The sequence below is a fragment of the Dreissena polymorpha genome, chromosome 8, assembly GCF_020536995.1.
Source record: "Dreissena polymorpha isolate Duluth1 chromosome 8, UMN_Dpol_1.0, whole genome shotgun sequence".
In the NCBI taxonomy this organism is placed as follows: Eukaryota; Metazoa; Mollusca; class Bivalvia; order Myida; family Dreissenidae; genus Dreissena; species Dreissena polymorpha.
The window spans coordinates 50240691-50253621 of NC_068362.1; the positions used below are offsets into that span (position 1 = coordinate 50240691).

Here is a 12931-nt window from a genome sequence, read left to right on the forward strand (position 1 = left end):
TATCTTTGTATAATGGACAAATTAATAAGAAATGGTATTCGCTTTCTACAACATTTAGATTACAAAATTTACATTTTCTGTTATCACGTGCAATATTGTGGTATCGACCTCGTTCTATTTCTAATCTGTGTGATGATAGGCGGAATTGAGTTAGTGCTATTTTAAATTTCTTCGTTGTAATGATATCCAGGTATGGTTCGGTATTAAACGTGTTCTTCGTGCGGCAGTATGTGTTTAGTCTTGACGAATTAATGATTTCACTGTACCAGTGCTGTTTATAGTGATCAAATAATCGTTGTTTAATAAGATTATAAGTGTATGTTTGTTCAGATTTTTCTGTCAGGGTTTCTTGTTCATTCCATACATAAGTTAAACCTAGCTGCTCGAGTATTGATTTGATTTGATAAGCCCAATTTCTATTGTTGTATGTTATGTTTTGTTCTGCGTCATTGAACATGAATGAGTATGTTATTTTTATGGGATTATCATTTGTACATGATATTAATTTAAACCAATATTTAAATATGTGTAATTTACGTATCACTGATAAAGGGTATCGTCCTAATTCTCCATACAGTGCTGATAGATTTGTTGATTTGTTGACACAAAGGATTTTTCTTAAAAATTTTGTATGTATAATTTCTAATTCTTTTCCTGAATCATGTCCCCAGATTTCCGCAGAGTAATGAAGAACGGGGGTTACTAATTTATCAAAAAGGTTTAATTTTTCTTTAGTAGGAAATTCATATTGGTTTACAACAGAAAAAAGGCGATGAAGTGCTCTGTTACCGTGTTCTGATATTGATTTTATTGTTTTATACCAGTTTCCGTTTTTAAATAAAGTTACACCAAGATATTTGAATGATGCGACTATTTCCAACGGTTCACCATATAAAGTGAAGTTGAAACTTGTTTGTCGGTTACTTTTTTCAAAAATAACAACTTTTGTTTTACTAATGTTTATTTTTAATTTGTATGTATTACAATAGTTTTCAATGTCATTTAACATTAGTTGGGCTGATGTGGGTGAAGTTGAAAATAGGACTTGGTCATCAGCATACGATAATAAAAAGAATTTTATATCGTCGATCGATATGATTCCTTCAATATTAGAATTAATATTTTCGATAATGTCATTAACGAACATCATGAATAGGATGCTTGAGCAAGGGTCTCCTTGTTTAACACCAGAGTATGAATTGATATATTCGGATATTTCATTGTTTAACCGGACGGCTGATTTCACCGACGAATACATCGCTTTGAGTGCAGAAATCATTTTAGTGCTTATTTGTTCGGTGATTAACTTTTGCCATAGTAATGAACGATTTATACTGTCATAACATTTAGCATAATCAATGAAAATGCAATATAATTTTTTACCAGAGTTTAACACTTTGTTGATTATACTGTTCAGTATAAAGATACAGTCGACTGTGCTCTTTCCCTTTTGGTAACCAAATTGACAGTCAGATATAATTTTGTTTTCATCACACCATTTAGTCATTCTGTTTAAAAGTACCTGAGAATATATCTTTGATAAAATATTATTTAATGTTATTCCACGGTAATTTTTGGTATCGCTCGGATCTCCGCCTTTAAATATTGGTGTGATGTAACCCACTCCCCAGCTTTCAGGATATTGTGCAGTATCAAATATTGTATTGAATATGGTTTTGAGGTACGGTTTAATAGAATTGTATGTTGTTTTAATTATTTCAGCTGAAATATCATCAGGTCCACTAGATTTGCCATTGTTTTGTTTGAAAACTGCTTGATATATTTCCGACTCTGTAATTGGTGAATCGAGTTGTTCACTTACGGTTTGTGGTGTATTTAAATTATGTTCGTTTATTTCATTATCTATACTGTCACTTGGTTCGTTTCCGATTAAGTCATTAAAATGATTGAACATTTCGTTAATTTTAGGTTGATTTGTATTTTTATTATTAGGTTTATAGCATTTTTTGAGTGTTTTCCAAAACGTTCTTGGTTGTGTTTTTGCAATGTTATATAACCTCGTGCTTTCATTCATTTTGTATCTATATTTTGCTTTTCTTCGAATTACATTATAATTTGTTCTGTAATGTACAAATTGTTGTCTATTTGGGTTGGACTTATTCTTATTAAAGTTGTTTTTTGCGTTACGGAAATTGCATTTTGCAGTTCTACAAGTATTATCAAACCATTCTGGCGGTTTTTGATGCGGCTTTTTATTGTTATTAATCGTAAACACTTTTCCAAATGTCTGAACGCTATTTTCGTGTAAAAATTGTGTAAGAATATTAATTTGATTATTAACATTAGTTTCAGTAAAAATTGTATTTAATACTTGTATATTTTCATCTATTAACAAGTTAAATTCTTGTGATTTGTCATTATCAAATATTATTTTTAATTCTTGTTGTTTTGTTTCCTTTTTGTTGTTTTGTAAGTTAATATTATTTACTGTTAGAAAACTAAAATAGAGCCCAGCATGATCCGAGAATTCAGTCCAATCAAGTATTTCAAATTCATGAATGACATTCCGATGGAATGTGTCGTGGTGTGTTAGTAAATAATCGGTTACGCTAAGACCACGTGTTGAGGTGAAAGTGTAATTACCTGTTCTATCTCCGGGCATACGACCGTTAGCTATGATATGGTTGGTTGATTTGCACATGGAGATTAAAGCTCGGCCTTGAAAGTCAATTATATGATCTTCATTCATTCGCTTCGGAATGTGTCCAAAATTTAGTTCACTTGAATTTGTATTAACGTTGTTATAATCATCTAAATGTTTATCGTATTCTAATATATCGGATAATAAGCCAGTTCTTGAATTTAAATCTCCTACGATAAAAGTGTATCCTAAGGTGCAATATTGTTCTATGTTATTTTCAATTTCTTCGAAAAAATCAAAATCTACATCTTTTAAGACTTTTGAACTAGGTGGTGGAATGTAAGTACAACAAATGTAAACATCTTTATCAAAATTTAACATTTTGCTATCTAATTTTAACCATATTATGCCATAATCATTTACTTTTACAATTGATATTTTATCTTTTAAAGCAGTTTTAAAATAAACAGAAATACCTCCGGCTTGTCGGCCTTTTTTAACTCCATAAGATTTATGTCCATAAATATGTCTGCTTTCAAAGTTTTGTATGTTTAAATTTTGCACTCTATTTTTGTTGGTCCAAGTTTCACTTAATAAGATAATATCATATTGATTAATATATTCTAAAAAGTCAATGTCATTTAGTTTTCGTATAAGTCCGTTTACATTCCACGAAATGATTTTTAACTTTCCATTGTCCTAATTATTTATTTCTTGGTAGGTGCCGTTCTGTCCTTTTACTAGTAGTCTGGATCCAGCCCATTTGGTGATTCTTCCAGCTGTGCGTTCTCTGTCAACTATGTGCTGTTTGGATCGCCTTTTTTCTAGTGTGGCCTTCGTTTGTTGAATTCCAACTCCTTGGTGTAGCGTCCTTAGATCTTGGTTGTTGTCGATTGAGGCTTTTCGGACGAGTTCTCGGTCAGAGTAATGGTGAAATTTTGCCACGATGGGTCGTGTTTTCCCGGGTGAAGCTTTTCCAATACGGTGTACTCTATCGAGCTCGATGTTCTTTTCAATCCGTAGCACATCTCGAATTAATGTCTTAATGGTTTTCTTCGCAATTTTCTTGATTTGATGTTTCTTTTATTCCATGAAATAGTAGATTTTCTCTTAGACTATGAAATTCCAATTTATCATTTGAGTCCTCAATCTGGGTTAATTTTGTTTGATAAGTGTGCAGGATATTTTCGAATTTGTTGGTTTTTTCGTTGAAAATTTTGATCTGCTCTTCTGATTTGTTAAGTTTTAATTTAGTTTCTTCGAACTGTCCATTTATAAAGTTGCAGCTGTTTTCCATAGATTTTACTTGAAGTTCTAACTGTTCTACCTTTAGAGTGATTTTAGAGACGGATTCTTCAATTTTGTCTATCTTTGATACTACAATGTTGTTCTGTTGCTTGATTGTTTTTATGTCCTCTATCAATCCCTACATCAACGAGCATCACTGACTTTAAATGTTAAATGTACATTAAGTAACAGTCCTGTATTAGACATGTACAGAGTTTTTAAACCTACACTAGTATACGAATCTTATTTGGATTTGTTACCAAGGAGTTTGCGTACCCAATTTGTTAAGTTAAGAATTTCTGTTCACTTACTGAGAATCCAAACTGGGAGGTATGGCCGTAATAATATTCCTCGCAACGAAAGATACTGTGTATATTGCAATAGTAGAGATATTGAAGATGAGTTTCACTTCGTTTGTATTTGTCAATGTTATAGTGTTTTACGACAAAAATACCTTAAAAGGTATTTATATGTTAATCCATCTGTGTTAAAGTATCACCAATTACTGACTTCATCCGATAAAAACGAATTTGTCAAGTTGTGTAAATATATAAAAGAAGCATTTGTAATTCGCAATTCGTTTATCAATAATACCATATAGCCGGTATCACCTACAAATCTTTCTGTCATTATATGTTTAGAAAATTTAATTTCTACATTTGTATTTTTCGGTGTGTATTTTTTTATATTTGTTTTGAACTTAAATATAATAAAAACGTGACATATTTACTTTTATACTGTATGTATTAAGACGATGAACTTATGTATAAGTCTAAATAAAAATGTCTGTTCTGTTCTGTTCTGTTACATTAGCAGATAAACGTTAATACCTTAACTAATTGATTGTTGATAATAACAAAAATATTTTAAGACTTACCGGTATCTAAAAAAACAACTGCAAAAGCATTATCCGGATTGGTAATGTTTCAGACATTATTCTTTTAATAATTATTATTATCCGCGTCATCCTAAAATGCGTCTAATTCCAATGCGACCAGAGTACGTACAGTCCAGCATGCACATCCGCGCAGAATGGTCGTCGATTGTGGAGGGACGCTGGAGTACCCGTAGGAAACCCCAACTCTTGCTGACACCAACAAAATTCACTTACTTCCAGAGACGGGGATTACTCCCCGGGTCATCTAGATGAGAACCGCGTGTACCAACCAGTGCGCCTACCGGAGAGCTTCGTTAATAAGACCACGAACCTTGCGGAACTTTATCTCGGACAGTGTTCCTCCTGACCCCACTGTGCGATTTCAAAGGCTGCACTGGAGCTACGCTTGCCACACATGACTTATGCGATTTCGCAGGTTGCTCTGGAGCTACTCTTGCCGCACATGACATATGCCCCATTTTTCCGTGATGCGGCTCATATTGCAATACATGTACACGTTATTTATTCTTGTAATGGTAATGAATAATCACAACAATTTAATTGCTGATTAGTGCCTAGATTGAATGTTTAAAGAATGGTGATAGATTCAATGTTTAAATAATGGTGATACGATGTATTCTTCTCTTTTGATCGTTAGACTGGCTTGCACACTTATGAGTAGTTGCAGTTATTAACTGCTGCTTTTGTAATAAATTGACAAACATGAAAGAGTATTTCGAGTTAATTTGAATGTCTCTGGGAATATGAAATAATTAAAAAATATTAAGGACATGCCTTCATATAGAGTTTCAAGAGTTTCAAAGTTTATTTTGTAATCCATGACATGTACAATAAAAAACATAAAATAACACAATTTACAAACATGCATGGCCAATCTTATAGATTTGTAAGATTTTTAAGTGTGTAATATTACGATTAAAACTATTGCCTTTTTTACAAGTACATGTTTCATTGGCATACATCATAAAAAACCATATTGCCCCTGTTAACCCTTTGTTTGTAAAACAGGGCACTTATGCGCAAAGAGAAAAATGATGTAAAAAGAGTGACTACCAGCTAGGATCAGATCCTAAGTGGACTGGTGAACAGTGGCCTTCTGTATTTTAATAAAACAGTTATTTCAGATGGTAAAATAATAGGAGACATTTATATAATAAGCATCTAATTTCATTAAAACCTAAAGAACTATAGTTGAGCATTACAGAAAATTTATAATCTTTAATCCGATATAATAAATTCTATACACAAAGACGCTCCATATACTATCGACTTATGAGTAGAGTTTCTTACTATACACACGTACATTATATATCAAAGATAATAAATATACTATCGCTGCTATTTACATAAAACATACAACACTACTCTTTATTTACATATGTAAAACGTTCTTCTTTGTAAAATTAAAAAGCAGGTTTTGGCTAAGATTCTTGTTAATCCTTCATTGATAAAAAGGGATTTCAGCTTATCGCTATTCGACATGTTCATAAAATTTGGAGTAGAATCAACAGCTTCTTCAACAAGAGTATATCTGATATCATTATACATGCTACATTCTTATAATACATGACATTATTTTCAATTGTATTATCTCTACAAAATGGACAGAAGTGTCTGTCAGCCGGCAGTCCTTCATAACTTCCTGTTTCGAGGCGAATCGGAGCAACGCCACACCTAAATGTACACAGGGCCAATCTATGACTCTTAGGGATTATTAACTTGCAATATTTCTCAACACCAAAGTTCTGCTTAAATATACAGCAGCTTCTAAGCTTATTTACACCTCTACCTGATACACCATTACAAGAGTTAATTCTATGTAGCCAATCTACTTTGTATTCATTTAACATAAACTTTATATTAATATTATGCTCTTTATAGTACTAATATACTATTATGTCATATATTACATTGTAAATACGGCGAAGTAATATATTGAACTAAGTAATTACGCATAATTAACAGCTTATTGTTTGATTGAAATTGAGTAAACCGTTTCGAACGAAACGTTTAATCGAGTGAACGTTAATTGAGTTGATTAAGGTGTCTACAGTGAGTGCAAAAACTTTTATAACATTTTATGAGTGATTAAATATGCCAGACGCTGTTATATAACATCGTTTAGTGTGGTATGAAATCATAACCATCACACTGTTACAGACAGCAGTTGTTTTCTTTTGTCGAAAGTAAAATACATACGTTCAAAAGCTACTACACTTACTAGGAACATGAAGACGTTACAATTATGTAAGTCCGATATTATAAAATAATAGTTGTCAAATAGTTTTCTTCATATGTTGTATATTAACAAATATTAACCTTTCTATTCAAGGAATTGTAGTTTAATACGTTTTCCAAAATCAGTTCCAGTAGCTGTTGCCATAATTTTGTTGCACAATGGGTGTAGATAATTATGTTGTTGTACGGATAGTTAAGAACATGTATGAGTTGAACCAAGAAAGAATATATAATTTAAAACTGTTTGCTGAAGATAATATTGTTATTGTAAATCATTAAATGTGTAATACAATCAGAAAAACATAAGCTCTTTATATATTTTAGTTTTACAAGTTATTTTAATAAGGCACATTTACACGTGGAAACTTGTAATATTGTAGAGATCAGTTCTTAAGCAAATTAGAATTATTAATTTTTATAATAAGAATCAATTACCGATGGTGCGTGATTTCACAGTATTTATCAGGTAGTTTTCCTCCGACCTATTCAAAGATCTACCAATAAACACGTTTATTGATAGAAGGACACCTGTTCATTCTGTATCTTTACCAGTACAATCACCAACCATCGATAACCAATATCATGTCAGAATCATGGTCTTTTATCTCCACGTGACTTCTATGGGACTTGCCAGTAAATGTTATGCACACGCCACAACATTCGGATTGGCTTACTATAGCTTTCTGGTTAGCGCAATGGCCGGCAAACAGGGTTCGATCCCCGCTCCCGGCTAACTGGCGCTAGATTGCTCGTCAACGAACCGGACAAGTTGGCTTTTTTCTTAGTAATCCGCCCCCCCCCCCCAACTAATGGCGATATAAAAATTGGGAAACTTTCAGTTTAAATTAAAAGGCTGGCATCTGCAGTTAAAATTCAAAATTCCTCCCGACTTTCGAGCGTCTTATAAGTTTATTTAAAAGGAGTGCCGGGAAACAGTCCGTTTAATGCCGCCTTAGGCTCGGAATGAATTCATAAATGTCAAACCTTTTCTCCGAACATTTTTCAGAACATAATTTTATAACACAAGCATTTGACAGATTCTTTAAAAAACAAAATGATAAGCAAAATGTTTTTTTAATATATATAGTAAATGGATTTTGAAGAAATCATATAATATAAAATATGCAGATATTTTAACAAAACACGTTTTATATTACATGCTAAACGTGTTTCTGCTGAATATGGAACCGTTTTAGTAAGTAGTTAAAGTCAATAAAATAAAGCAATAATTATAATTATGAAGGGGCAATATTTAATTAACAAAAAGATTGCCTGTCCACTTTATGAACAGCGTTCGCATTGTTTGCAGTCTTGCATTGACACGAACGTTTTCAAATCTTTTGTTTGGTGGTGTGAATCTGTGAACAACTGTTTTTATGGTGAATTAATGACATTGTCTAAAACGTTGATTGCTAATGCAAGTCACATATCAACACGTGTCATAATCGGCTTGGAAACTGAACTGTGAATTGCCTGCATCTAAAAATAGTTATAATGATAATGCTATATAGTTATGCTTTTTTCGTTGTTCACTTCATTTTCAAAATTCAAACAATTACGAGTTGTCCAGTTTTACATGAGATGGATATACATATTAAGTACTTAAACAGAACGAGAGGTATTTAAAGCAAAAACCTCAATTTAATTTTACATTTGTTTATTTATTTTTACTGAAGTTATTTTAATTTGACCTAAGTTTATCTTATTTAATTTAGTTAATTTAATTTAGTTAATTTAATTATGTTTCATGTTATTTACCGCGCATGGATGGATGCATGGATCGATAGACTAAAAAGTTATTTGAATTTTTATCAAATGTTTCATAATTCTACTTCTACTTTCCAGACCATGTCGGGTGCGACAGGCGCCGCTTGGGACAGACAGAAGATGAGAAAAACGTGACTCGTCTTCGGAATGTGATGCCAGAGAAGCTGGCCACGTTTTGCAAGATTCACCTCTCCTTCCTGCTCGAACTGGACGGTTCCAAGCTTGAAGAAATATTCGCGGAACAAGGGACCACTGACTTAAACGCGAACAAAAGGAAGTTGTCGATGCCGTTCTCCAGGAAAAAAGGTGAGAGTTAACTATACGAAAGGCTTGGAAAGGTTGGCATTAATAAAAAAACGGATGTGGTGACGAATCTGCTGTAATGAAATAGGATCATAATTTAATACAGTTTTACTTTAGATTGTAAATACATCCTTTGATGTAATACTTTTAGCAATAGCGCAAACAATGGTTGATGGGCTTAAAGTTTATCCCATTATCATGAACAGCAAACTCCCTTCAAATCTTTTTTTTTCAACGTTGCATAATTTCGAGTGCCTGTTAAATAGTCTGACCATCTTTGTAAGTGATAATGTCTCTGACAACCTAAGACCACACTATTATCAGAAAGTATCATCTGAATAAAGCCCCGACACCTCTACAGAGGCTGAGTTTATTCAACTGGCCCGATTGCGCAATATTTATTAGCTCTTATTTAACAATGTGTGAGTCAATGACAATTAAGTAATCTACGCTTAACGCAATAAACGTCCGTTTCGATTTCAGCTTTTTATTGAAAATAAACAAATCTAACCTAAGATCAATCTGGCAATCAAACACTCCTATTTGGTTGCTATCTTGCTTGTTTATCTCCATTGCCCATTATTGCAGAGAGAAATTTAAGTTAGTTTAGGGGAATTGCAACAGGCAACACTTTTATTGAGTTCTAGTCATTCAGTTACAGCATCAAGCGTCCAGATGTGATACTTTTATGGCTACTTTGCATGCACTGAGTAAATTTGAAATCCCAAATTAAACATCGACCAGGCTCACTGGCAATCAATTGTGCTGCCTGGGCATAACATTCTATCAGTTTGATCTCATTTTAAACCTGTATTGTAATCTTATTGTCAGGTCTCTATTCAACCATGTCTGATGTGCAAAATAAAGCGTCTTATTTATTAAACATGTTTTGGTAATTATTGTCAACATATTAAAATGTGTGGTTTATTACAAACAAACAAACATTTACACATATCAACTTTCTTACTTATAGTTTTGTGTAAGTACACTTTAAAGATACGAGCACACTGACTAGCAAATAAAGAACAACGTTTCATTTGCTAATGACCTCAGTATCTGCTTATGTTAAGGATACAATGGCTTAACAAATGTTCATTTTTAAAGAAAATTACTCGTTATAATATCTATTATAATAACTTCGTTTGTTTATCCTCAGATCGCGCCGCGTCCAGTCAAGCTCCACTCTCAAGCGACCTATTGGGTGTCATGAGCTGCCTAATCAGCTTCCTTCAGCAGCCAGACTGCCTGTGCACAGAGGGACTGTTCCGCAAGACCGGTAACGTCTCACGCCAGCGACTTCTCCGTGAGTGGATCGCCCAGGGAGCGGATGACCTCCACCTCGGGGATGGCACGTTCTCACCCCACGACGTTGCTACTGTCCTCAAGCAGTTACTCAGTGAGCTGCCAGAACCCCTTCTTACACAGAAACATTACGAGGCGCACATGCAGATCTCGGGTAGGTTTCATGAATTGTTATTGATTTTTTTTATTAAATCTAAGTTTTATTTCAAATTAAAAATAATTGTAATATTTAGTGTACACACACTCTGCTATAAAGTCTTTTATAAAAATATATTATTAGTTGTACATGTATTAAAACGTGAACAAACTAACAATACATAATTTTAATAAACATTATTTTTTTTTCACGATGAACTACAGAATTCTTCAGACACAATGTCATAAATGATAAATATATCAAACCTATCTCCCTTTCAGAACTAAGTCTGAACTGCCTCTCAGACGCAGACAAGAAGCGCTCTGATGAGAAGCATGTAAAGGCCCTCCAGCTTCTTGTACAGCTGTTACCCCGCGAGAACGCCGCTCTGCTCGAATCTCTTCTCGACCTTCTGAACCGGGCTACCAAGGTCGCCGAAAACAAGATGTCCGCGGAATCGCTTGGCATAATCTTCGCGCCGAGTTTAATCTGCCCCCGGAAGTTGGCGCCGCAAGCGATGCAAGACGCATTGGCAACGCAGAGCAAGGCGGTGTCGATGATGATCGAGAACTCTGGTGCAGTGTTCGAGGTGCCGCGGGAGCTGGCCGATGACGTAGCACACTTCTGGCGCGTCATGGAAGACGTTTTGGACGGAAGCAAGAGCTGTGCGGATAGGGTGAACATCAGAAAGTCTATGGTAAGGAGATGTTGTGGTGATTAAAATGATACTTATAAATCGTCCTCCTCTAGGATTATTGTCTTAAGTTCAAATAGACAATACAAACTGTTATTTTCGAAGTATATTTCTTAGACAATTATGTACTTGATTTATGCTACAGTTCTCATAAAGAATAACACAAGTAATTAACAAAGCATATTTTTTATATATAGAATCAACAACTGGATATGAGCTAAGTTCACAAACACAATAACAACTGTAATTTACCAAGCATATTTCTTACACAATCCGTTCTTTTTGTCTTGCAGTATATAAACCGCTCAAGACCCGCTAGCGCCGTTCTAACATCTGCCGATCGCAAGTCCCCGGAGACGTTTGATTGTGCCCAAGACACTCATGTCTTTACGCATGATCAGTCGACGGTCGAGTCAGTCGAGTGTGAAAGCAATCAAAAACTGATGAAGCAGTTGGACCGTGTCGACAGCAGGCGCAATCACTATCGAAAGAACGGAAAGCACTCTCGTAGCAGGTCAATTGGGGCGTCAATCAAGGTAAATATTGCGACAATCGCATATGAGATAATAATAATAATAATACTTATTATAATAATATTTTTATTATGATGCTTAAAAAAAAAAAATTATGTAAGTCACGCAAAGTTGCAGTATGTAATTCATATGAATATTTTCCACATAGTCATAAAAAGTGTGAGTTTATAACTCATTTTTATTTTTATTTTACAAACCTTATTTTACAGCAAAATTGCGAAATCGTGGAAAATAATACATTTATAGGCATTTGACTTTACCATCTCCAATGTCTTACCAGTGTCCTTCTCCCATGTTTTCAGAAACACTTGCTGAGAAAAAGCAAATCTCAAGAGTTATGTGATTCGCAGAGCGGCGAGGAGTTGGGCTGCAGCATAACCAAAGCGACTTCCATCGACAGCGTTGACAGCATTTCATTTAATGAAACCATCGACAGCAAGCTTGAACCTCTGCTGGTAGGTTATCGTTAAAGATTGATATTAAATATTAAAATTGTAATCATTAACAATAATTGCTGACATTTTCACTGAGAAATAGATCCAACTAGTTAAGAGGAACAGTTTATTGGTCGTCATGTTTTAGCTACCAGAACCCATGTGTTTTAACAATCATCCAAAGATAAAATAAATTCAAACACATCTGTTGCAAATAGTTTATGAGCGTAAGTTTTCTTCATTTTTAATAAGCAATATTCTTAATTGTATTGCAGAGACACAATCCAGCCGTGCACATCGTCGACTTGGAGGCCTCCCCTCGCAAAGTGAGGCCATACTCGCGTCTAATCAACGAAAACATCGACGACGAGGCATCCGATTCAAAGTCACAGTACCGCCCGCCCACCCCCTGCAAGATACTGCTCCCGAACACGCCTCTTTCGAGATCCCGACCGGTTGCCGTGGTTTACCCCATCACCAAGATGACGGACAGACTACCAGACGTACTCTTGTGAGCGTGCAGACGTCACCGGGATGTAAACGATTTCTCCGAAACCTCGATTGAGGTCTAAACTTCAACCCATTTATGCCGAGTGGACTCTCCCATCCTTCTAAATTGGATCAATTCATTTCCAATATTAGGGATGTCTAGTATATTTATTTCTATATTTAGAATATTTCTTACAAAAATTCCTTTAAGCAAACAGCGCAGACCCTGATGATCAGTTTGCCAAGGC

General features: G+C 34.4%; 1 protein-coding gene across 1 annotated transcript; it reads left to right on the plus strand.

The window, feature by feature from the left end:
- Window positions 1-4862: 4862 nt before the first annotated feature.
- Window positions 4863-12709, plus strand: LOC127840518 (rho GTPase-activating protein 19-like). Its single transcript, XM_052368933.1, has 7 exons — window positions 4863-4956; window positions 8871-9098; window positions 10252-10551; window positions 10815-11230; window positions 11521-11763; window positions 12063-12215; window positions 12470-12709. Exons 1-7 carry the CDS (start codon window positions 4863-4865, stop codon window positions 12707-12709), a joined length of 1674 nt encoding a protein of 557 aa, XP_052224893.1.
- The last annotated feature ends 222 nt before the right edge of the window (window positions 12710-12931 follow it).